Genomic DNA, 26,823 nt, shown 5'->3' with positions numbered 1-26,823 from the left:
CACAGAACAAGTTTCCAATTTTAGCTCAAAACGCCAGCTTTGGGGTTTTTCGGGTGGAAGGGAGTCGATCTGCACATGCGCAGAGAGGATTACATTCAGAGGAGATGAAAGCTATTGATTACACGGATTTCTCGTGCTTCTAATAAACCTTTTCGCCAGGGTTTTTTCTAAACTGAATTGTAATATTCAGAGCATTTGGAAAGGCATCGAATGGAATCGGATTATATTATCCAAGAAGATAATCTCGGTGCAAAAATAACCAAGTTTAATGTTTAGCCATGGCGCGATGGTTTGCGAGGCACGTGACCGGCTCCGTCCAATCACGGCGCGGCAACGACAGCCATGTCTTCTTTGTTCTGGATTTATCAACATTGCTGACCAATTACAAGTTTACAGTTTATGGATTTTTTTTAAAGATCGCGTCTTTAATCGCTAAGGAAATGCCTTCGTATGCAGTGTATCTTAAAAAGAATATTTGTTTTCAGGATTTCCCGCTTAAAACCAGTTTAAGTCGCGCGAGTAGTTGTGTGGGTTGTCACGTGACTCTCCCTGCCCCCACTTCGACCCAATGACGGAGAAGAAGAAGAAGAAGTCGGACATGTTTGAGCGAAATGTGTTGAATAAAGAAACGTGGCTGAAGACGAGAAGAAAATCAGGATTTTATCCAACAATGAGGAATTCGACATGTTTTGCTCTTCCTTTTTATATTCAGTTCACTTAATCTGGACAGAGGTATATGTTAGGTGTCTTAGAGTTATTTTTTTAGAAACCAAAATTCGATTTTTGTAAAACAACTGCATGTTAATAATTCAAATTAGGCGTTTTGGTTTAAATAATTCATAGACAACGAACAGTTTGACCGGTTTAGTACACAATCTATGACATTGTTTGAAACCTGTAACCTTGGCAGTGGGGGATGGGCGGCTGTGTATTTAACTAAAAACCGTTGGTCTGTGACCGTTTTCACTTAAACCGTTTTAAAATACAGGTCGTATCGTTTTAATACACTTTCAGGCGTCTAAAAAGGAAAATATTTTAATCGGTGTATTTCAAGTGTCCTCTAAAAAAACAAGTAATGCGTCTGCTTTGAAAACCTCGACACGATGTGTTAATAACGACGGCCTTTTATTACAAGCAGACTATTTTCGGTGTTGTAGATGAGTTTGGCTTTGCTAGTTAGAGCTAGATGCTGGCCCTAAACGCGGTAGTCTCCATTTTTGTAGGATTTTGTGTAAAATCTTAATGTAATTCGAATATCTACGTAATGTCTGACCAACTCGAGTGAGTTTTATACATATTTCTGTCGTCGTTTGAAGAAGCAAAGTTGCTGCGTCACTGTATGGAGGGCACTCCTTGTAGGCCGTGTTGGGTCTATACACACACACACAGAGAGAGAGAGAAGGGCATCGCCTTTTTTGTTGGCTTGTTTATATTAGGTCTGAGTTTGCTACGTGTTTTCTTACACTGGGTTAAAAAAATCGAGGTGTTAATGAGACCTAGCATTGTTTTTGGTTCTTTCAGGCCTCTGGTTTGCCGGTTTCGTTTTACTTTCGGGAATTTAGCAACATCACGAGGTTGCCTAGGTTAGATGTTGGGGCTTTTGTGTGGTATTTTTGTGATTTTCAGGCTGTGAGGCGCGGAGGGCTGTAGTGTGCGTGCCGCATTTGTCTGTTGCGCGTGACTGAACGGCTGAGCCAATGGCGTGCCGCCAACCTGCCCTCGATGATCGCGCCTCAGCCCTGGCCAGCCAATCAGCGAGGTCTGTTGACGTAACACAAAACTCTTGAGAAACGCAGCGTTTCTGGAAACGTTACCGCGTCTTTGAGTGCTTTAAATGATTCGCGGACATGTTTGACTGAATGTTAGTCACATATCTATAGCAGTTGCGTTGCTTAGGCAAGTGCTTTTTTGCGAAATAATCTGGTTTAAATCCACAAATCGTGCTCCGGGGGACGCGTGGGCGTGGTCTATTTGATTGACAGCTAGAGCGGCCTGTAGAATTCGCGTGGGCGTGTTCGAATGGCGTTACATCAGCCAATGGAGCCGTCGATGGGTTTATAAAAAGCCGGGCGGAGCCTCAACGTCGCCATTTCATTGTAGCGCTGAGCTGGAGAATAGAGGAAGTCAGGAAAACAGGGCGAGAAACTCCGATCCGCGAACGAAACCGGTTTAAAAACAGAATCCGGATCCATCCCGATGGAGACGGCCATTAGCCCGCCCTTTGACAGGTACCGGTTGGAGTAAATGGCATTGCACTTGTTCTGTGAACGAAAATGTTGTTGGAATATTGTCATAATTCGGCATCGCTCGGAATTATTTTATTTTAATAACTTGCGAGCTGCCGCGATAACATCAGATGACAGACTGGAGTATTAAGGCTGCATTGACTTACACTTTCTAATGATTGCGATGTTGGAGACTTTATTTTTTACAGTGTCATTACGCGACTAAGTTACGTTAGTCTTTTAAAGTTTTTAAAGTCTGGTTTTTAACGAGCAACTGCCCGCGTTTAGTGCGCATGCGCGCTTTCGCTCCGTGAAGCGGACAGATCACATTAGTTTATTTACAGATGCTCTGTCCGTGTTAAGGCTGTCAAGTTTGAGCAATACAAACCTATTTTCCTACTCGTTTGAGTTGTATAACTGATTGAATTACGCATGCAGTGCTGGGGTGCGAACGGGAAATTAGCTTGGTTGGCTAACATGCTAACAGCATCCAGTGTTTTTAGTATTATCTAGTATTTTAATTCACTTGAGCGATTGCCCACTCGTTATTAGAAATGTGTTTTGGTTGGTTAGACTCAAAAGTGTGTTCTGATATATTAATTGTATTGTGCTGCATCGATCAGTTCTTCCGCGAGAGTGTTACAGTGACCATGTGGTTGTGAATTTGATTTATAATACTGTCTGGCGTTATGGTATTAAATCGATATTTCACTGCGATGTATTTCAGTGGTGTGTAACTTACAGATTTAGGTCATAAGGCGGTGCCTTGACTACAAAAACTAGTGAATATATATCTCCACATCGGGTGTTATTTTTGCTTATGTTATACTGCTGTGATTGTTCGACCTACTTTATGAATAGTTTGTTGACCGATTTTAGTTTCGCCAAACGCTTGAGTCATTCTGAAACCCGTCTTTTGTTGCGCTTCCGCCTCGCACCAAGTGGACTTCTGTCAACATTTACACGCGCGGAGGCCGCAGCTCTGCGCTCGAGCCTCTGATCACACCGCGCCCTATGTTAGTGTCGAGCGCCAGTGACTAGTGAAGTCTAAAGGCACAACACTGCATACTTTGTGGGCTTGTTTCGCTTTTGGTTGCTTAGCAACGCAACTAGTTAAAGGAGCCGCATGAAGCCTGCCATCCGCCCCCCCTCCTCCTCCTAACCAGCATGCACTAGATGGGACAGAATAATTAGACCTATTTTTTTTTCTAAACATTGTTTGAATATATATATATAAACATATATAACTAGATATAAAAGATAAATTAATATATGTCTTGAATAAAAAAAGTATCAAAATAATGATTTTCAGACCTGGAAAAGTCACAGAAATGAACAAAATCCTATAATGTTATGGACATTTTCGGAATACATTCTATACATATTTTATATAATTATAGGTATTAATGTAATGTAATTATGTAAATAGTTAACATATGACTAAGTCCATCACTCTTTTTGGAATTATTTATAATAATTTTTGGGACTTTCCCAGGTCTGTAAATTTGGAAAATTAAAAAATTTACATTTATAGACCATGGAAACTGTTTAACATAAAAAACCTAAGTATATAAAATAAATAAGTGTATATACAGAAGTTAAAATTTAAATTATTATAATTTAATAATTATGTGTGTGTAAAGTTTGAAATTGTAATTTTCAGATATGACAATATATTAAATCATGTATTAATTTTTTTTTTTAATTTATTGCCTATTACTTATTTTAAATTTAATTTTAATTCAATTATAGTATATCACTTATTTGAAAATTAAATAATTAAAACATTTGAGTAATTACAATTGATTTGCATTAAAATTTAATTGATGCTGGTGTTTATTGGCTGTTTGTCTGCCTTCAACTAATTGCTCTTTTTACATTTTCACTCTTTGAGCAATTGCAAATGTTTTGCATAAAATTCTACTGGTGCTGATGTTTGGCTGTTTGTGTGCTTTCATGCTCATGCATTTCTTTATTTTTCCGTCTCTTTTATTTAGTCTCAGGTGGATTCACGACAGCTCATCAGGTCCCTGCTATATCTTCCGTGTTCCAGTCGGCCTACTCCCCTCCCACTCCAGACACCCCAGACTCGGTCTTCTCCACCCCACCGCAGATGCTTATAACCAAGACTTTGCCTCTCACTTCACACAGCAACCCTGCACTGATGGGTCTGCCCCCTACCCAACCGACTGCAAAGGTAAGGCAACTTCTTTCCTAATCACATCTGTTTATGCAAATCAGTTTTCATATGCAGCATAACCTAGTTGGAATGCCAACATGCAGTTTAGCTTGTTTTTCCTCTATCTTTTTAATAGAAAAAGGGTGTCAAGCGCAAGGCAGACACGACCACCCCCACCACCACAGGCATGGCGCTCACTATGGGTGTAGGTGGGATGGGTCTCGGCATGGGCGGAGGTGACTCCCCACTCACCCTCTCTGCTTTGGGTGCCGACCCCACACAGAGCCTGTCCCTCGGCCTGGGCATGGGCCTTGGTGGAGTCCTGGTTGGAGACAAAGTACCAGCAAGACGAGGTGGCAGTGGCAGGCCCATCAAACCACCACGGAAAGACTTGCCTGACTCCCAGAACCAACATCAGCCGGTGCGGCGCGGGAAGCTAAGCCAGCAGCTACGGTACTGCAGCACGATTCTCAAAGAGCTGCTGTCGAAGAAGCACGCAGCCTATGCCTGGCCCTTCTACAAGCCAGTAGATGCTTCCTCACTGGGACTGCACGACTATCATGATATAATCAAGTATCCCATGGATCTAAGCACAATTAAGGTGCGTATGAAGAGGTTAAGATGTGTTACATGATAATATGCAACCATGTGCATGATCAGACCTGATGATTTGCTCTATCTTGCAGAGGAAAATGGATCATCGGGAGTACAGGGATGCGTTGCAGTTTGCTGCAGACATCAGGCTAATGTTCTCAAACTGTTACAAGTACAATCCACCAGATCACGATGTGGTGGCCATGGCTCGAAAATTACAGGTACAGATGCTTGCACTTGAATTAAAAGAATTTTCTCAAGTCATTTGCTGTTCCACGTAAGTCATCACATCATATGAAGGGTTTTATTTTACTTCATTTAGTTTTCTAATTTATCATATTTGTAATACACCTTAACACTCTCTGCATTATGAAAACTGGTTAAAGCTTCTTGAAGGCGGACAAACAGCCAATAAACACCAGCACCTAGTAAAAGTTCATGCAAATGAAGTGTAATTACACATTACCTTGTGATTTTGGACCTTTATAAAGTGTGTGCCATTTTCAAGACTAGACTATCACTCAAAGCCTTGTTTTCACTACAAAAGAGCATTATGGCATCTACCGTCTATTAAGTCCAAATTAGGTTAACATTTTCTATTAAAATATCAAAAAAAGACTTTGTATTGTACCACAGAGGATGCGTATGTGAATTCATTTATCACAATCGTAAACATTTTATTATTCATCACTAAGCAGGTTTGCATGCAAATTTAGATGCGGCAAATAGCTTAAGTGCCCTCAAGAAGGAACAAACTGACTTTATTTAGACTTCATTGGTAATCAGTAAACTCCAACATATATGTTTGTTGTGTATTCCAACCATCAGCACCTTTTTTTTAGCTGTTCAAAGAAAGTATGTGCGTGGTTTCCAGGTTGGGAATTGGAGGATTTGAGGATTTACAATTCTTGACATCTGGCAACTTAGCTTGTTACCAATGCAAGATAACAGAAATGTCAAAAAAAAAAACATTTTCAGGATAATTAACCAACAAGCAATGTGCTTTATTACGCTTAATTGAGAGAAGCAAAAATCATGATCACAGTTGAAATATATGATTAACTGTGCAGCTCTACTTCCACTTCCCTTGATAACCCATTCAAATAGCTTATGTCCAAAGCTGGATATTAAAAATGTCTTTTCTCTGTTTCAGGATGTCTTTGAGTTCCGCTTCGCCAAGATGCCAGATGAGCCTTTGGAGTCCCACCCACCTGCGTCCCTGGGCGGCGGCCTGGGCGGTCACTCCTCCTCTTCCTCCTCCTCTTCCTCGTCTTCGTCGGAGAGCGACGTGAGCAGCGAGAGTGAGAGCGAGAGCAGCCCGAGCTCCGACAGTGAGGAGGAGAGAGCGCATCGCCTGGCCCAGCTTCAGGAACAGGTGTGTACACAGGTAGCGACTCAACTTTTCCAGCAAAGTCTGCTAAACCGGCACTGACAGATTTGACGTAGTTGTACATTACTGAGAGCTCCAGTGAAAGAACGCAGTGACACTCACTCACTCGCTTGTCTGCAGTTGAGGGCGGTGCACGAGCAGCTGGCTGCGCTGTCCTCTACACCCATCATCAAGCCCAAGAAGAAGAAAGAAAAGAAAGACAAGAAGAAAAAGAAGAAGCTGGAAAAACACAAGCGGGCCAGGAGTATGATGGAGGACGAGGTACTCGTCCGGCCGCCGAAAACGCCAAAACTCTCCAAGACACCAAAGAGCAGGCGCAACAGCAAAGCAGCCAGCTCCACTCAGGGCAAGAAGGGCTCCAATAAGAAGAGCAGCAAGAGCAAGTACGTCTCAAATACTGATTATTTACAACTCATTTGAACCTGAACATCAACAAAAACATGAACTTGTCCTCTTTTCTTTTCCTTAGATCCTCAAAGAAATCTCAAGCCCCCTCTTTTAACTCTCACCAAATGAGCCAAGGCGGTCTTACGCCACACTATGACTCTGAAGAGGAAGAGGAGACCAGCCCCATGAGTTATGATGAGAAGCGGCAGCTCAGTCTGGACATCAACAGGCTGCCGGGCGAGAAACTGGGCCGCGTCGTTCACATCATCCAATCGCGAGAGCCCTCGCTGCGTGACACCAACCCCGAGGAGATCGAGATCGACTTTGAGACGCTCAAGCCGTCCACACTGCGTGAGCTGGAGCACTACGTCATGATGTGTTTACGCAAGAAACCACGGAAACCTGGCGGTAAGAGCATTTAGATAGGATTCAGACTACGGTTGTCGATTTATTCATTTATTTATAGTAAATTATTTATTAATTGCATAGATTAGGGCTGCACGATTATGACAAAAATCTTAATTGTCGATTATTCCCTTGAAATTGTAATTGCGATTATTAATTACAATTATCACAATTTACATTGAATGATGTTTATACCATTGTTTGATGCAACTGCATGCCGTATTTTTATATGAAAATAAACAAGCTGAAAACACTCTAACTGGAAAACCTTTAGTGCTTTTCTATAGTATTAAGCCTCAAATGTCAACTATACATCAGATTGGTTTCTTCTTTAAATTATACAAAAAGTAAAAATATGAATGGTATTATAATGTTATACTAAAACAAAAAAAAATGGAAAAACCCTTAAGATAACATGTAGAAAGAAAAAACGCATCTTAAGCACGCAGAATAACATAAGTGGACTTTGAACGATTAATTGCCGCTTTGAACGATTACGTCATTGTGGCATCCATACTTGTAATCGCGATTAGAAATTCGATTAATTGTGCAGACCTAGATTGACTACTTGATTAATTCTATTTATAATTTGGAGCAATTTAATTTTTTATTAATTAATTAATTAAAAATGCATTAAAATGTTAATTAGTTTCTGAATTAATCAGATGTTTGAATGAATCTGACTTGAGTGACTTGCTGTGACCTGATAGTGGTTTGACTTTCATTTTGAGAGTATCATATGTTTTTTGTTTTTTAAATAGGTTCATATTTCAATATTCCTTTTTTAATAATTAATTATCATTATTTATGCAATTTAGATTTTTTTTTCTAAATGTACTTTTTGTAATGTCTACTGAATGGTTTTCTCATCTAATACGATGACTTCATCTTTTTGGGGGTGGTTTCTCAGCTAAAATTGATATGTGATTAATTAGATTTATTAACTGGCACATTGTTATTAATACGAATTTAAAAAATATATAGCTTAACAGCCCAAATTCAGACCCTTTTTATAAATGTGCAATTGATTTGCTTAAAACGATACGAGTTTCCTTGGAAAAGGAAGGTTTGTTCTTGAGCAGCTTATAGGAATCTGATACTAGGAGTTAACCCATAATGCATTGCGTTGCCCCACCTTTCCTGGTTTTATTCAGCACATTTTACAAGTAGACCGTAATCTGCTCTTTACCCTTCCTGTGAACAAACACAAAGCTGTTCTTTCATTCCTCCACTGATGTCAGAAAGAGTCATCGCTTAAGTGACTCATGTATCAATATAGGTGCAAGGTTAAATAATTACATGCTAAGAGGAAGAAAAAAGAAAAATACAGTACTGTTCAAACGTTTGGTGTTGATAGGATTTTTTAAATGTTTTTGAAAGAAACTCGTGCTCACCAAGGCTGCATTTATTTGATCAAAAATACAGTAAAAACGGTAATATTGTGAAATATTGCAATTTAAAATAACTCTTCTCTATTTGAATATATTTTAAAATATAATTTATTCCTGTGAATTTTCAACATCATTACTCCAGTCTTCAGTGTCACATGATCCTTCAGAAATCATACTAATATGCTGATTTGATGATCAAGAAACATTTCTTATTATCATCAGTGCTGAAAACAGTTTTGCTGCTTAATGCTTTTTGGAAATTCAGCATTCTCCAATGAATAAAAAGCTTATTTAACTGTGTTACTTCAGGTGCATGCTATTTCATTAGCTCATTTCTATATGATTTTCAGTGGAATATTTATTGCATCTAGGCATATTATAGTTAGTTAAAACCATGAAAAAAATTGCTACTTGAAACAAAATATATTTAAAAACTTATTTCAGCTAATTGCCAAGTTTCTCCTTTTCACTTAGTTTATTTTGTACTAAACACTTGAAATAAATAAAACTACAGACATTAAAAAACTAATAGAAATCACTATAATAAAACATTTTATATGAGTGTACGTAGGTATTTATTAAAATATAAATTATAATTTATTAATGTATTAAACATCTGTAAAAATGCATTCCACAGATCAAGATCCTATCTTGAGCTACATCAGAAGGTGGCAGTAGTTGTTTTTGTATGCTGAATATCCTCAGTGAGTCAATTTTAAGATCTGTTAACATTCCCATTCATCTCTATGGCAGACTGGCAGTTGCTCATTTAGCAGAAGCCCTATAGTTGTATGTTGTGCTGAGGTAAGTGTAGAAGTGTACATAAATGTATGCATAGATTGGTTTGTGTTATTTAGGTCAGACAGTAGTTCATTGGGTTGTCAAACTGAGCTAATAATTATTGTGTAATTTAGTTAATTCACACTTGATGCTCCTTAATTTTTATTTGAATTGTAATTAAACATTTTTTAGATGAGAGTGGTGTGAAAATATATTTTAGAACAAGCTCTTATAATTGAAATGTGTTTTAGTAAAGACAAACAACTTGTTGAAAGAGTGTTTACAGTCATTGTACTTTTTGTTCCTGGTCTCGTGGGTGATTGATACTAAATCATGAGGAAGTATCCATAAGCAGCGAAGCTTATGAATGCTTTCATTATTCAGACTGATATTCAAACGCTCTCCTCAAACAGCACCTGAAGAACAACACAGAGATGAGGACTCTCGGACTTGGACTTGTCTTGGTGGGCTTTGCTTTGTGTTGTGTCTCGTCTAAAGGTGAGTTTAGTTCCGGGGAATTATATGAAGACAGGACTGACTTGTAGGACCAGTCTGGCCATTTTATGGTGACTAACCATATGATCAAATACATTTTTAGCTTCTTCTTATGGTTTGTTAAATGTGCATTCCTGTTTGAGATTTCTAAAACCTCAATCCGTATGAATAAAATGACATGTTGCTGATTTCTGGTTCCGTGAAGAATCTTTAAAGGGGCCATGAAATTAGAAATTAAAATTCCCTTGGCTCTTTTGACATATAAGAGGACATTGTACTATCAAAAACATCCTGTAAATTACAAAACTTACTCGTTAGTCTAAAAACAGCTAATATTGAAGCCAATCTGCCAAAACGACAGCTTGAGGAATGTGGCACTTTATGATGTAATAGTGTGGATAAGCACCGCCTCCGCAGAAGAAGATCAACGCCTGCTTCTACATCGCTGCCTGTTTAGCCCCGCCCACCCATTCACGTACATAGTGTAAATAACAAGAGAGGCAAATGCAGGTCTACTCTATGCACAAACCAAATGATAAAGATGCTCCGAAGACAAGAAGACTCTTTGAAACAGTCTTCGCATTGCCTTGCTTTTAATCCCAACGTTAGGAAAGAGGGAATTAACTTTATTTTTAGTGAAGTTCCAGACCGCGTCAGTAAGAACTCGGTCCTGTATTCACTTCATTTTGCAACAGATTCGTTTACAAACAAGGCAAGCAATTTGACGCGGGATTTTCAAAAAGATTGAAACTAAAAGGCGATGCTGTGCCAGCTATACTGGATCCGACAGCAATGACGCAACACACAAATGTGAGGAACTGTTTTCATTATGTGATCACTATTGCTTTGTCTCTTCTTACAGATCGTTTGAGATATACTGAGTATGCGTTTCTAACCTAAATCACAGCAGTGTCCATCTGTGAAGGATGCAGGCTGTCAAACATACAACTATTAGCCAATCAGATGAGTATCAGATGTGAATCAGATGTGAATCAGACGCGTATCAGACGTGTATCAGACGTGAATCAGACGTGTATCAGACGTGAATCAGACGTGAATCAGACGTGTATCAGACGTGAATCAGACGTGTTTCAGATGTGAATCAGAGTGTTCTGGGTTTTACCTGTGCCAGCTATACTGGATCCGACGGCAATGCCGCAACACAAATGTGAGGAACTGTTTTCCTTACGTGATTACTATTGCGTTGTTTCTTCTTACAGATCGTTTGAGATATACTGAGTATCTATGCGTTTCTAACCTAAATCACAGCAGTGTCCATCTGTGAAGGATGCAGGCTGTCAAACATACAACTATTAGCCAATCAGATGTGTATCAGATGTGAATCAGATGTGAATCAGACGTGTATCAGATGTGTATCAGACGTGAATCAGACGTGAATCAGACGTGTATTAGACTTGTATCAGACGTGAATCAGACGTGAATCAGACTTGTATCAGACTTGTATCAGACGTGAATCAGATGTGAATCAGACGCGTATCAGACGTGAATCAGACGTGTATCAGGCGTGAATCAGACGTGAATCAGACGTGAATCAGACGTGTATCAGACGTGAATCAGACGTGTATCAGATGTGTATCAGACGTGTATCAGACGTGTATCAGATGTGAATCAGACGTGAATCAGACGTGAATCAGACGTGTATCAGACGTGTATCAGACGTGTATCAGATGTGAATCAGACGTGTATCAGACGTGAATCAGACGTGTATCAGACGTGAATCAGACGTGAATCAGATGTGAATCAGACGTGTATCAGACGTGTATCAGATGTGAATCAGATGTGAATCAGTACAGAGTGTTCTGGGTTTTACCTGTGCCAGCTATACTGGATCCGACGGCAATGCCGCAACACACAAATGTGAGGAACTGTTTTCATTATGTGATCACTATTGCTTTGTCTCTTCTTACAGATCGTTTGAGATATACTGAGTATCTATGCGTTTCTAACCTAAATCACAGCAGTGTCCATCTGTGAAGGATGCAGGCTGTCAAACATACAACTATTAGCCAATCATAGCAGTGGACATTTACTTCTGAGTCTACAATCCACCAAAATGATGTAAAATGATCATAAGTGGACCTCAGAGAACTGTACAAAATAAAAAATAGAGGCAGTTTATGTCCCCTTTAGCATTCATGGAACATTTCCAATCCACAAAAGGTTCTTTACAGTGAAAGAAGATTCTTTAGATTATTAAAATGTTCTTTTCACAAAGAAAAAGAGTTTATTTTAAGAACTGTTTACTGAAAGGTTCTTTGGGGGACTAGAAATGGTCTTCTATGGCATATTGAACCCTCAAGAACGTATATTAACTGGCATATACTGACGTTTATTTGAATAAATGTCTGTTCCCTACAGATGTTTATGTGTTCCAGGACATCGATGAATGTGAGTTTAGCAAAGAGGATTTGTCTGACATGGTCTACACAGTGAAGCTGGTCTTCAACCAAAAGCTTCTGTGCAGTTATGACTCGAGGTTGGGGAAGTACGTTGGTTATGATGAGTTTGGGATCAGAAATGCTGAGCATTACAACAATCAGAGCTGGAAGATGAAACAGCGGAAGGAGGAGTTGGAAACAATATGCAGAGCTAATGCCAGACTTTATATCAAAAGTGAAACGAGAAAGGGTAAGCAACCTCAACTCCTCACATATTATCTGAGTTCATTAAGCCGGAGCATAAAAGATGCTTCTATTCTTCTGCCTTTTTGAGTTGTAAGAAACTGGAAATGAAAGCAGAGAGTCTGAATCGATTGAAGAGTTGCATCAGTTAAATCTGATGGACTTTTTCTCTTGTTGTCTTCTCACCAGTGCCGCCCGTTGTTACTGTACGCTCCAATAGTAAGGCTCGTTACGGTCAGCTGACCAAGCTGGAGTGCCATGCGTACGATTTCTACCCCGAGGCCATCAACATCACCTGGCTGCTGGACGGATCAGAGGTCACTGGAGACGTGGTCTCTACTGAATTCATGGATAACGGTGACTGGAGCTACCAGATGCACTCGTACCTGGAGCTGGTGCTGCACAGAGGAGTCCCAGTGAGCTGCCGAGTGGAGCACATCGGTCTGGAGGAGCCTCTCGTCACTCTGTGGGGTGAGACACGCTCGTGATCTGCACTCACTGTTGATTAGATAACTGCTGGAACTCACCAGTGCTAATTGGTAGGATGATTATGTGACAATCAATGCACATTTCACATCTGATTCTTGCAGAAGAACTGACCTGTGACCTTATTACTGTTAAATAAAAGTGTTAAAAAAAATAGTTTGAATGTAGAAAAAGCTGAAATAAAATAAAATATAAGTAGTACATGAAAAAAGTTAAAAGTAAAACTGAAAGAAAAAGTTAAAAGGTAATATTTATAAAAACTAATAAAATGACGAAAGCCCATAACAAAATTACTAAACATTTAAATAATTAAAAAATTAAAAATATATTAAGTTAAAATTAAATGAAAATAAAAAATAAAAGCTAATTAAAAATATGCATAACTATATGAATATAAATAGTATAAAAATATTGTTAAAATTTTGTCCAAGGTTCATCAAATGTGGTCTGGTGCAAAACACTACTAATAATTAAAGTAAATTAAAACGGAAAAAAAAAAAAAACTAGCTATTAATTATTATTAATAATAATATTATTAAAAAATATGTAAAATATTAATAATAATATTGCAGTGTTTAAATAATATTAAAATACCTGTAATACCTTTAATAGTATATAAATAATAGCAAAATAACAGGTATTTTGTCCAAGATTCATCAAATGTAGTGCTAAACATCATTATTAAAAATTTTACTAAATTAAAATGGAAAAGACAAAAATAAAAACTAGCTAATTATTAATTATTAGTAATAATATAAATACAAATGATTAAAATATTAATGAAAATATCACAGTATTTAAATAATATTAAAATACCACTGGAACAGTCAAGGCAATAACAAAATTACTAAAAATGTAAAAAACAAAACTGAAAATATAAAAAATAAACACTAATTAAAAATAATGAATAATTATAAAACAAATATGAAAAAACCTATAATAGTATATAAATAATATTAAAATAAGACTGGAATTGAGCAGGTATTTTGTCCATGACCCAACAAATGTGGTCTGGTGCAAAACAAAAGGACTAAATTTGACATGATTTAAAAAGAAAAATCGAACTAAAATTAAAATTGAAAATACAAAAATAGAAGCTATTTAAAAATATTAATCGAAAATGAGTGCTGTCAAACGATTAATCGCGATTAACCGCAACCAAAATACAACCTTTTGTTTATATTATATATGTACGTGTACGGTGTTTATTTACATATACATAAATACAAACACATACAGTATATATATTGAAAATATTTACATGTTTATACATTTATATATTCATGTATAAATTATATTTAATATATAAACATAACATATTTTTCTTAAATATATACATGCATATGTTTGTATTTATATAGACATAATAAATATACACAGTACACACACATATATTATCTAAACAAAAACTTTTATTTGGATGCGATTAATCGCGCTTAATCATTTGACAGCACTAGTAAAAATCAAATAGTAAATAAATAATATTACAATTACCTTGGAAATGACGAGGTATTCTGTCCATTACCCAACAAATGTGGTCCAGTCCAAAGTTTCCGTCACTTCCTCTTTTCCTTCTGCAAATACAACGCCACATCTTTCAAATGCTCCTGTATATGTTTGTGTTCATGAAATAACACTTCTGCCATCATGCTGGAATTACTGTAGAAGTTTCCCGCTTGTAAAATGCGTTTAAAATGTGTTTTTCTTGCACTGTTGGTGTATTGATTTGCATGTACTGTTAAAACAGGTTATTTATATCTGTCACTGGTTGATAGTCTTTCTCTCGTCTTTTCTCACGCTCAGACTCGACCTCTCTCGATACCAGAATCATAAAGTTAGCTGTGGGTTGCTCTTTTTTCCTTATCGGCCTTGCTGTGGCTCTTTCTGCTGCATACTGGCACTACAAGAAACAGCACAGAGGTAAACCTCTACCACTATTGGTCTGAAAATAATAATAAAACTATGAAAATATGCAAACACTTTTCTTGTTTCTTCCCCAGGTTTTACCTCTCTTGCCCTCCATTGAGAGCTTTTATGATGTTACGGGTTGAACCATTGAACATCCACTCTTCTTTTGCATGTGTGTGTATGTATGTAAATCTTTTATTTCCTCCTGTTGTTGTATATTATTGCTCATTTTAATAAAGACTTAATGGCTTAACTTACCTGTGCATGATTGCCTCTGGCTCATTTACATATCAGAGACCACAGCTCTAAACAAAACATAGGGACAGACAGAAAAAATATGCAAAATATATGCCTCGAAATTGCAACAAAATGTCAAAGAGGTTTATAAAATTGTGTGTCTGTTGAAACATGCATATCTTCAGGGAGTCATTGATGGTTTATTTTTAATCTAATGGTGTTGAATTATATCAATGGAGATGGAAAAGCTGTAACAGCCTTGCAGGACTGTGGTTAATTGTTCTCTTCATTTCCCCAGTCAGTGCATTATCACTCCTCAGTTCAAGAGCTCTTTGTGTTAAAGCAGCACTATGTAACCTGTGGCGCTCTAGCGGTTAATAAACAGAGCTGCACACATCCCGCGGAAGAACATTCCAACCGGATCTACTTCTCTAAGTTTACGTCTATGGCGATTCACGCAGGTATGTGTTACTCCGCAGCGGTGACCAGGCTACAATAGTCAAAAAATAAGTACTTTTAAGTGTACCGGAGTGATTCGGAATAAGACTAAAACGCGGTTTGGAAGATGAATTCATGATGTACTCGCTCATTATAAACATTTAGCAAATTTTGAACACAGAAAAAGTTACATAGTGCTGCTTTAAAGCTCTTCACGACTCCCTGAAGAATTTCAGTACAGCTATATTTGAGCTAAAAACCTTTTTGAAGAAAGCAAGCAATATATGTAGAAAAGGAGGCACAGAAATGATATACAAAATACATATTATTTATAGTTATATTTTTTGTGCATCGTATTATAACTTAAATTATTGCAAATGTAACTATTTTACAAAAAACATTTTTTGAAAAAAAAAAAGTACATTGAGTTATATTTAAATTTAAATATGTTGATACTGATGTTTGTATTTTGAACATTAGCGCCGCAGGTCACTAGTTTTTTCAGTTGAACACTTCCGCCCTCTTGTGGTCAGTTACAGTATTGCTGGACATTTGTAAATTACTGCGGTGTTGATTTAGTTCCTCAGAGCGATGTATGCAATCTTTTCTGTCGTTTCTTAAATTAATGTTTTTATGTGAAAATAAAGCGTTATCTTTAACTATCAAGAACCTTATCGCCACTCTCATTACGACAGTAACTGCATGCTTTACTGTCCAGTTCAAGTAAAACGAGTCAATGCAATTCTCGGTCATTTTAACAACTTAATTTCACCGTCGTGTAATATGTGCAACACAATTGATTTCCGTTTTGAATGAGGTTTCTTTGATTCCACGTATTTAATGCACACGAAATAACCGAGTAGTCACAACAGTGAAAGTTTCCACGAAGAAACGCAACACAGAGAACAGAAATAAATTATTCTAGCCTTAAAATGGCTTTTAATCGAGGTCATTTATACTCAGACGTCCGTGTTTGCATCGATATTCAGCTTAACTCATCAAAGACGTAATAAAGGTTTTAAGTGACATAAATGTGCGCATATTAATGTTATTTTCACAGAAAATAAGAAACACCAGCTGTGCGAAATGCCTTGGTCCATGAATATGACTTTGAGGTCGTAAACGTAAACGGTGTTTTGGCGGCCTCTAGTGGACATCAGTAGCTACTACAGCACACTGTACACCAGCAGCGGCCTCTAGCGGACTTCAGTAGCTACTACAACACACTGTACACCAGCAGCATGGCGGCGTCCTCTCGACTCATATCCAGGCTGACATTAGTGACGGGTGAGATTTAACAGCGTTTCATTTGTCTTATGAATGGCCACCTGTATATTTTTACTGTCTTTTAAGTCATAATAACATTTCATAGATGGACACTTTTGTCAAACAAGTCATACAGCTAACGCGAAACAGTTTGTAGATCATGCAAACTGAAGGTTGACTGTGAAAACGAATGCAATATTTAAAGCTACAGCTACCATATTGCTTTCAGTATTTATATATCAAACAGAACGCATAAAATGCTTAAGCTTTTTTTTTTGAACCCTTAGGAATTCGACTAGATTTTTGCAGTGTAACATACATACAAACATATGAAAGCTGAATAAATAAGCTTTCCATTGAATGTATGGCTTGTTAGGATAGGACAATATTTGGCTGAGATACAACTATTTGGAATCTGAGGGTGCCAAAAAAAAAAAATTCTAAATATTGAGAAAATCATCTTTAAAGTTGTCCAAATGAAGTTCTTAGCAATGCATATTACTAATCAAAAATTACGTTTTGATATATTTACGGAAGGAACCCACATGAAAAAATACTATAGTAATTTATAGTAAATACTATAGTGCTTTTGAACCATACTATAGTAAAGTGTATTACACTGTATATATTATAGTATTTACAACACTTTGTTAATAAATGCTACAGCATACTGTAGTATTAACTATAGAGAACTGATAAACTAATAAATACTATAGCATACTTTGTACTACAGTAAACTGTAGTGTATTGTAGTATAATATACCCTATAGTTGTAGAAAACTTAGTACAGTATTGTTACAGTACCACAGCAGCTATAGAATTACTACAACAAATTAATTCAAGTACTTTACTATAGTAAATGGTTCAAAAACACTATAGTATTTACTATAAATTACTATAGTATTTTTTTTCATTTACAAAATATCTTCATGGAACATGATCTTTACTTAATATCCTAATGATTTTTGGTATAAAAGAAAAATCGATAATTTGACCCGTGCAATATATTGTTGGCTATTGCTACAAATATACCCCAGCGACTTAAGACTGGTTTCGTGCTCCAGGGTCATACACGTCGTTTTGTTTCTCCTAATATTTAAATCCTTGTTGAAGTTTTTGTGCATATCAGAGATGTGTTGATCGGATGGTGATTTGTGGTGTTTCAGGAGGCGGCAGTGGCATCGGCAGGGCCGTGTGTCAGAGGTTCGCCTCTGAAGGAGCTTCTGTAATAGTGGCTGACCGCAATGAGGAATCAGCCAATCAGACGCTGGAGCTGCTGTCACGTGACCTCAAAGGTCAGCAGCACATGGCCCTGGGGGTGGACGTGTCATCAAAGGACAGCGTGGAGAAACTAGTGACAAGTGTACAGGTGTGAGGGACACGTGTCTGTGGCGTTCAAAGGCTCTTCTGGAGCTCTGAGGGGTCAAACAATAAAACAGAAAGTTCACATGTTTATTCTTGTTTTATTGCAGCGCCGCTACTTCCAGCCGCCGTCTGTGTGTGTGAATGCAGCCGGGATCACGCAAGATGAATTCCTTCTCAAGATGGAAGAAGAGGATTTTGACAAGGTCATTGAGGTTAATCTCAAGGTACTGCAGTCCAGAGTCTAACTGAGGTGTTTAATTATGAACATGTCACTAATTACAGTCATAGAAATGACCTTTGATCAGTGTTTTACAGAGTGTCTTAGAGCAAGAGGTGATGGGGAAAATACATATATATATTCTTTTTCCAAAAGTAACACAATCTCACCAGCAAATTCAAGAGTCACACATTTTGTGAAAGAACAAAAAACATTTTTTTTTAATAAAATGTCTTTTCTGCTCACCGAGGCTGCATTTATTTGATGAAAAATACAGTAAAAACTGTAATATTGTGAAATGTTCGTATAGTTTAAAATAAAAATGTTCTATGTGAATTTTCTCAAATTTTCTATGTTAAAATGTAATTTATTCCTGTGATGTAAAGCTGAATTTTCAGCATCATTACTCCAGTCTTCAGTGTCACATGATCTTCAGAAATCATTCTAATATGCTGATCTGCTGCTCAAGACACATTCATTATTATTATCAATGTTGAAAACAGTTGTGCTGCTTAGTTTGTTGCAACTAAGATGCGTTTGTTTATGATTCATTTATGAATAGAACGTTCAAAATAACAAAATAAAAAAATAAAATAAAAAAATCAATTTAATGCATCCTTGCTGAAAACAAGTATGGATTTCTGTAAAGATTTAAGTTTCAGCCCAAAGTTTTGAATGGTAGTGTGTGTATATAGGCCTATAGGTTTTCCAATCAAGCTGTCCTCTTTTCCGTAGTGTTTCTGAGAGCTTTATAAGTACATCTTGGCAGTGTGCAGGTCTGTGTCTGATCTTCTGTACTGATGTTGTCTTTCAGGGCACGTTTCTCGTGACTCAGGCCGTCTCGAAGGCTTTAGTTTCTGCAGGCGCTGTGAAGGGCTCTATCATCACTGTGGGCAGCATAGTGGGCAAGGTCACGCATTTAGAGCAATATCATGTTCAATTACATGGATTCATTTTCTCACTGTTTTATTATAGTGGACATTTAACATTTTTACACCACAGGCGGTTAATAAAGTCATAAACATTTTCAGACCTTGAGTTGCATATCATGTCTTAAGTGTCTGTTTCTTTGTCTGTAGGTTGGGAATATCGGGCAGGTGAATTACTCTGCTTCTAAAGCTGGAGTGGAGGGACTCACTCGAACCGCTGCCAAAGAGCTGAGCAAGTGTGTGAGCATGAAAATGTCACACAGTAACATTTACACACCTGCATTGTATCCATTTTATGTTTTGCTTTAGGGTTTGTGGTCTGCTTACGTCTATGTTATAAGCTGGTTGAGTTCTTTAACTGAAAACAGTTTTATAGAATGAGTTTATCTTTATGTTCTATATTTTTATATGACAAACATTATTTTGTTCCTTGTAGATTTGGCATCCGCTGCAACTGTGTCCTGCCCGGGTTCATCACTACACCCATGACAGACAAAGTACCTGAGAAAGTCATCGATAAAGTAAGCAAGAATTGTTTTTTTTAAAGTTTCTTAGATTTTAAAACAGCTTTGAACTTTAGTAAAGGATCTTAAAATGTAATATGATTTATAAATTATATGGTTGACACATTGTCAGACAACATACCACACTAAAGGCCCTTTTATTGTAACTGAGCACTTTTTTTGTACAGCTCACAGCAGTCATTCCAATGGGAAGGATGGGAGAGCCTGCTGGTAAATATCTTATCTTTATAGAAAAACTTTTGATTGATGAACATACTCCTATCACACAAAAGAGTGTTGTAATAATTGTTTTGGATTTGATATCTAATTATATACAGAGTTCTGGCATGAAACTCTAGATGGCGCAGTCCGATAGGTCTAACTTAGTCGGACCTAATGACATCATCACATGGCACAGCTGATTGGTTCTCTCCTGTATCGGTAGCCAATGAGCTCGCTGCTCAACATTCAAATATATGACTAGTACTTGCCGTAGCAGTGCAGTTTGCTTCAGAAACCCTCCACCTTCCCCAGCTCCACCTGTATAGATCTGCTATGAGGTGATTCATGTATGCTATATGGGGTTATTTCATGTATGTTATATTTGCAGCAGCAATATTTCTTACATGCTCACAGCAGCATGTTGTGGATGTATCGGCAGTAGCAAGTCTCGGTACTGGCTCTGCCGCAGCAGCAGCAGCGTAGCAGATCTATTCTGCCAAGACCAAATGCATTAAAGGGGTCATATGATGCTTTTTTAAAGATCATTATTTTGTGTATTTGGTGTAACAGAATATGTTGACATGCTTTAATGTTCAAAAAACACATTATTTTTCAAATACTGTACATTATTGTAGGTCCTCTATGCCCCGCCTCTCTCAAACGCTTCTTTTTCTACAAAGTCCCTCCTTCCGACAAGCGCAGTCTGCTCTGATTGGCCAGCTGACCCAGTGCATTGTGATTGGCCGAACACCGTAAGCACTCGTCGGAAATGTAACTCCCCTTACCTCTCTCTCTCACACACACACACACACATAATGCGCAAAACTCCGCATTTGAACAGTCAATAGCAAATGCTTAAATTAATAACAAAACAGTAGCTGATTCAGAAGCGCCAGATTGTCATAGCAAAGTCAGAATGACCTCCTCTCCTAGGTTCACGAAACGGTCGTCCATAAAATGCATTGCTGTTCTGTTGTAAGTGATCTTAAAGATTTCTAAATGCATCTACTTCCGGAAGGCCAAATAAAGTGCTTTTGCTTTCTCCTAGAAACACACAGCGTCTCCCTGACATGCTGCTTCAACACTAACTGCAGTTACTGAAACCACGCCTTCTTTCTTTGCGTGCACATTTGGGCGGCATTATGCAAATATTTCCACATAGTGAGGTAGATATGTGGGGGCGTGTTAGAACGAGCCGTTTTAGGGGGGAGTGGCAGAGTCTTAACTTTGATAAAGAATATCTCTTTGGTTTTGAGACTTTAGTCTTTGCTACTTCAGGAATCTTATCTATTTGCAATCAGCTTGTAACACTCCAAAGAGAAAGGAAACTTGAAATCGCATCATATGACCCCTTTAACAATGTACATTACCATGCCAATCCCTCCGAGAGTTGTCATGACAGAAATATAAATATCTATTTCTCACCCTTGCTTGTCTGTGCAGAAGTAGCTGATGCATGTGCATTTCTGGCTTCTGATGACAGTCGATATATTACTGGAGTCAGCATTGAAGTTGCTGGTAAGACGCTTGATCTCTTGCTGAACAGCAAGATGTGTAATTTCGTTCTCAGTGTGTTTTGAACTGACATGGGGTTTTCTCTTTATCAATACAGGTGGACTCTTCATTGGCTGAAAACTGCTGAATGACGCTAAACTGATCACCAACTCTGTGCCTTCATCTTTAATCTCAAATTATGCTTAATTGCTGTAGAATATTGTATGCAATGTAACAAATGGAAATTAAAATTCTATATTTATACAATTAAAGTGTGAATATTTTATACTGTGAACCCACTTTTAAAAAACAATTAAGTTGACACAGGAGGAAATGTGTTGATGTGTGGTTTAATGGGAACGTTTGGACCAAAACAACATCAAGTCAAAGAATTAAAACAGTTAACATTTCAAAACTCAGACTAATAGAGTAAATCAAAATTCATAATTTAAAAGGGTTTTAAGAGTCGTTTGAAGGAAAGTGGCCAGATTACATATTGTGGTTTTTCTGAGACACAAGAAACGTGCTGTTAATTTGTTGAAAAGTGAAAATGGGAGTTTGGCTCAGAAGAGTGAAGAGGCAGATGAAATATGATCAAAAGCACCATAACGGGGAAAAGAACAACAAAGGAGTCCAACAGCTCTTTAAATAGATTATATATTACACAGACAGATTCTGAAGTACTTACATAAAACACGTTTTAGCACCATATTTTATAAAGACAGATGTTTGTCTTTCACCGACAAAAACAATCCTCGCAGTATTGTCCTTGTGAGAAAACCACACAAACAACTTTTAATTCACAAATCATTTTTATAGCTTTTCATTCCCCTTGCCATGTTTTAAAAAAGAAACAAAAAATATACATAAACCACCATCAGTTTCCTTCCCTCTCCTTCCTCTTCCTGTCCCTTCTCCACTGCTGTCTGAATCTCGAGACATTTCGGTCGTTTCGGTCTCCACCTGCACCAAACTCTCCTAAACCTCAAGCTGTGACGTAAACGCATTGAAATAATGCAGCGAGAGCTGATATCACCAAGTGTACACACAAATATATATATCATACAGAGAAGGCAGATTTGCTTTCTGGGGTTTAATTTACATATTTAATAGATGAAAAAACTACAGATGCATACCACATTGTTTTGGACTGCAAGTGTTGGACATTTTCATGTGAGCACCTGTTTGTTTCACAAAATAAATACAATAAAATATTTCTGTACAAATGGTTCGCATGCACAATTCCAGCCTGAACACTGTCCACACGAAAGGTCAAAGGTCACAAACCCATGGGTCAAAATAGCACAATGTTGAAAGTGTGTCGAAAAAAAAAAAAAAGCTGTAATGAAACAATAACCAGCTTATATACGTTCACCAAAAAATACTGGGCTGGTAAATTGGCAGCATGCTCACGGCATGAACAAAAATATCGAAAATTCGTACAGATTTTATCGTTCTATAATAAATGTACAACAATATCAAATTCAATACAATTTCACACTGTAAATGGCTTTTGATTGCGTATGTTGATGACAGCTGCTGGTGTGATTTGAAATCGTTCTAATGGAACGTTCACGCTCGACTTCCGTTCCTTAGTTTAAATGTTGCACCTGCAGATCATTCTATTTTATTAATGTAAGGAAGGAAGGAAGCTTCGCATATGGGACTATATGGGAGCGATCAGGCATGGAGGTAGGAAGAGTGAGACGTCTTGGAAGAGGAACAGTGGGGAGGGGATCTGTAGGAGAGAGAGGGGGCCGAAACAGGAGGGTTTTCCGCTTTAGGCCAGCAGTATCTGCGCCATCACAGAACATCTCTTCTCTTCTCTTCTCTTCTCTTCTCTTCTCTTCTCTTCTCTTCTCTTCTCTTCTCTTCTCTTCTGCGAGAATGGCTCTCTTCTCCTCTGTTGCTGGGAGTGTTTTTCCCTGGGCGTGTACTTTGTGTGCAACTTTGTTTCACAACAATGTGTGTGTGCATGTGTGTGTGAATCTATGTTTCCCGCTTCTTACACGTGATTTCAAATGTCTTTATTAGTGTTGGCACATCTCTATGTGGTGATATTTATGTCTAGGTTTTAAGTGCATGATTAATGAGTGTGTGTGTGTGTGTGTGTGTTCTTGTTTGTATCTGTGATTGTATTCCCCTTGCCCTCAGCATGTGTGTGCTTATCCCAGGAAACAGACAGGTCCCACTTCAAAACCAAATTTCTGATTGTCCTCCCCAAAGTCTGAGATCCTGATGTCCAGCAGAGGGAGCTGCTCCACCTGAGGTGTGTTCACCTCCAGCACTGTCCTGTCCAAGCCTTTACGATACTGCAGAGGGAAAAGGCCAAAAAATATTTAGGGACAGAATACCTTAAGATAATGGGGGGAAAAGATGTGTAAGGTTTTTTTATAATAAACACTTTTTTAGTGCTGTCAAACGATTAATCGCGATTAATCGCATCCAAAATAAAAGTTTTTGTTTACATAATATATCTGTGTACTGTGTATATTTATGATGTATATATAAATTCTCACACATACAGTATATATTTTGAAATATTTACATGTATTTATATGTACATATTTATATTCTTATAATTTATATTATATTTAAATATATTTAATATATAAACATAACTTGTTTTTCATAAATATATTTATTAGTGCTGTCAAATGATTAATCACATTCAAAATAAAAGTTTTTGTTTACATAGTATGTGCTGTGTATATTTATTATGTATATATAAATACACACATGCATGTATATATTTAAGAAAAATAAGTTATGTTTATATTTTAAATATATTTTTATATAATATAAATTATATGAATATAAATATATACACGTAAATATTTTTGAAATATATACTGTACGTGTGTGTACTTATATATACATAATAAATATACACAGTACACACACATATATTATGTAAACAAAAACTTTTAATAAATATATACATGTAAATATTTTCAAAATATATGCTGTATGTGTGTGCTTTTATATATACATAAATACAGTATACACAGTACACAAAAATATATTATGTAAACAAAAACTTTTATTAAACGATTATCGCGATTAATCGTTTGACAGCACTAGTATTTATATATGCATAATAAATATACACAGTACAAAAACATATTATGTAAACAAAAACTTTTATTTTGGATGCGATTAATCGTTTGACAGCACTAACTTTTGAAAACACTATTGCATTTTGGTTTCTAAAAACAAACCTAAAATAAATGGTGTAATCAAGACATGGTGCAGTTTACATAAAAAAACGTTAGTTGTTTAGAAAACAATTTTTGCACTTGATTTCATAAATCAGATCAAACTACAAAGTTTGTAAAGGTTTTTAAAATTTTTATTTTATTCATCCTTATTTATTTTTTATTTTTTTACTTTCTGAATAAAATTGGTGCTTCTTGGTGCTGATTCTTGCAACAGTAATCATATACACTACAATTGCTAAGATTTTTTTTAGAAGATATTAATACTTTTATTCAGGAAGGATTCACTTCAGCTTGATCAAAAGTGACAGTAAAGACTATAATGTTACAAAAAAAATATTTCAAATAAATGCTGAAAACAAATGTTTCACTGTTTCCACAAAAATCTGAACTGTTTTCAACATTAATAATAATCAAAAATGTTTCTTGAGCAGCAAATCAGCATATTAGAATGATTTCTGAAGATCATGTGACACTGAAGACTGCAGTAATGATGCTGAAAATTTTGCTTTGATCACAGAAATAAATGACATTTTACAATATATTAAAATAGAAAAGAGTTATTTTAAATTGTAACAATATTTCACAATATTACTGTTTTTACTGTATGAGCAGAAGAGCTTCTTAAAAAACATGAATGTTACCGACCACAAACGTTAAAAAGGTTACATTAAATAATTGTAATATAATGTACATTTAATGAATCCAATGTAAAAACAATATTATGTTCATGACTTAAAATCCTTATTATAGTGAAATTATGCTAGCTTGTATTTAGTATACAATGATACTGCAGTCTCTCGTCTGTTTGTTAGTTTTTAATCAGGATGAGGTAACTTACAGAGCAGCCGTCGACGAGGGCTTTGATGTAGGGGCTGGTCTCGTAGCTGAGCTCTTCATCATTGGCACCCTGGAAGTGTAGCGCCCTCTGGTAGCCGCTGTCGGCAGTGAGGTCCGCCCAGGCCACTGATCGCTGGCAGTGGTAGGTCAGGTTTTGACGGGCCTGAACGCTGAGCAACCGCAGGAATCCCAGCTGGACAACACCCACGGGCTCTCCACTCCAGTCAACATATGAAAACTACAACATGAAGGACAACATTATATCATGATTCACAAAATAATGAACTCGACACTGTAATATTTCTTAGATTTTATCTAAAAAAAACATTCACACTGAATTAATTAAAAACGAATGATTTCTAGATGCAGTGTCACTGCAAATCACTCTCAATGTGAATGCGCTTTAAATCAATAGTTCACCCCAAAATTTAAATTCTGTCATACTTTTCTCACCCTCAAGTTGTTCCAAACCTGTATGAGTTTTTTTCTTCTGTTGAACATAAAAGAAGATATTTTGAAGAATGTGAGTAATCAGACACTTGCTGGTCCCCATTGACTTCCATAGTATGGAAGTCAATGGGGACAAGAAACTCTTTGGTGACACACATTCCTCAAAATATCTTCTTTTGTGTAAATGTTGACAGAATTTTGGGTGAAGTATCAATTCAATAAAGAGCTTCCGGTTCATTGATGCATATACTTTGCCAAATTAAACATATGAATTGAAGAGATGATTTTGAAGAGTTTTGAGGTGATAAACTCACCTTGCTGCCCTTTGCAAACTGACTAAACCAGGACCCAGGCTTCTCCTTTGGCCAAGTGTTCATCTTCACCTATGGCAGACCAGATTTCAGAAGTCTTAGTGATGTTGCAGTAAAACATAAACATATAAAAGTGAATGACAGCAAGTTCTTACATTTTCCACAGCTTTGCTGGGATACAAGCACGTCTCTCCTCCGGCAGTGAAGTTACAGTAAACCTTGAACGAGTCCCGAGCGCAGCCTTGATTTGGATCAATCCAGTACTCACCTGAATAAAAGAATAAGAATGATTCGAATGGGCAATGGCTCTCCATTGGTCAAGGAATGTGTCAATCACATAGTAACCATGACGATCTTACCGTCTTTCAGATCTGGTTGGCTGAGGTGGAGGTCCTGGCAGGTGCGGGCCGGGCTTTCCTGTGTTCCCAGCGGGAAGCGCATGCTCTCGATC

At 37.1% G+C, this 26,823-nt stretch overlaps 3 protein-coding genes across 3 annotated transcripts in view; 2 read left to right on the top strand and 1 right to left on the bottom strand.

Moving 5' to 3' along the window:
• Positions 1-568: 568 nt before the first annotated feature.
• Positions 569-15,460, top strand: LOC107575376 (bromodomain-containing protein 2-like). The gene is made up of 10 exons (XM_016261763.1): positions 569-630; positions 713-732; positions 4,214-4,422; positions 4,541-5,005; positions 5,091-5,219; positions 6,152-6,373; positions 6,509-6,771; positions 6,858-7,183; positions 14,100-14,103; positions 15,418-15,460. Exons 1-10 carry the CDS (start codon positions 569-571, stop codon positions 15,458-15,460), a joined length of 1,743 nt encoding a protein of 580 aa, XP_016117249.1.
• A 1,262-nt stretch (positions 15,461-16,722) lies between these two features.
• On the top strand, positions 16,723-22,876 carry hsd17b8 (hydroxysteroid (17-beta) dehydrogenase 8). The gene is made up of 9 exons (XM_016261764.1): positions 16,723-16,844; positions 17,990-18,192; positions 18,296-18,412; positions 19,220-19,315; positions 19,485-19,570; positions 19,771-19,855; positions 20,026-20,068; positions 21,503-21,577; positions 21,672-22,876. The coding sequence occupies exons 1-9, from the start codon at positions 16,799-16,801 to the stop codon at positions 21,689-21,691; spliced, it is 771 nt and encodes a 256-aa protein (XP_016117250.1). The 5' UTR covers positions 16,723-16,798; the 3' UTR covers positions 21,692-22,876.
• A 707-nt stretch (positions 22,877-23,583) lies between these two features.
• LOC107575375 (collagen alpha-2(XI) chain-like) overlaps positions 23,584-26,823 on the bottom strand; it is a gene marked incomplete at its 5' end in the record, with an annotated part of 22,150 nt that continues 18,910 nt past the window's right edge. The window contains 5 exons of the mRNA XM_016261762.1: positions 23,584-23,865; positions 25,613-25,849; positions 26,376-26,444; positions 26,528-26,640; positions 26,732-26,816. Of these exons, the coding sequence (XP_016117248.1) occupies positions 23,719-23,865; positions 25,613-25,849; positions 26,376-26,444; positions 26,528-26,640; positions 26,732-26,816 (651 nt within the window). The remainder of the gene's footprint in view (positions 23,866-25,612; positions 25,850-26,375; positions 26,445-26,527; positions 26,641-26,731; positions 26,817-26,823) is intronic.

The sequence above is a fragment of the Sinocyclocheilus grahami genome, unplaced genomic scaffold, assembly GCF_001515645.1.
Source record: "Sinocyclocheilus grahami isolate Dianchi unplaced genomic scaffold, SAMN03320097.WGS_v1.1 scaffold2600.1, whole genome shotgun sequence".
Classification (NCBI taxonomy): domain Eukaryota; kingdom Metazoa; phylum Chordata; class Actinopteri; order Cypriniformes; family Cyprinidae; genus Sinocyclocheilus; species Sinocyclocheilus grahami.
Note: the sequence above shows the minus strand (reverse complement) of the source record. Positions and strands in the feature narration are given on the sequence as shown.

Bases quoted from the DNA above. Each gene is read 5' to 3' on its own strand.
- LOC107575376 (XM_016261763.1), top strand. From the start codon at position 569: ATGACGGAGAAGAAGAAGAAGAAGTCGGACATGTTTGAGCGAAATGTG. The intron at 733-4,213 runs GTATATGTTAGG...TTTTCCGTCTCT, and splicing joins TTCACTTAATCTGGACAGAG to TTTATTTAGTCTCAGGTGGA. The intron at 4,423-4,540 runs GTAAGGCAACTT...TCTTTTTAATAG, and splicing joins CTACCCAACCGACTGCAAAG to AAAAAGGGTGTCAAGCGCAA.
- hsd17b8 (XM_016261764.1), top strand. From the start codon at position 16,799: ATGGCGGCGTCCTCTCGACTCATATCCAGGCTGACATTAGTGACGG. The intron at 18,193-18,295 runs GTGTGAGGGACA...GTTTTATTGCAG, and splicing joins AACTAGTGACAAGTGTACAG to CGCCGCTACTTCCAGCCGCC. The intron at 19,856-20,025 runs GTAAGCAAGAAT...TTTTTTGTACAG, and splicing joins CTGAGAAAGTCATCGATAAA to CTCACAGCAGTCATTCCAAT.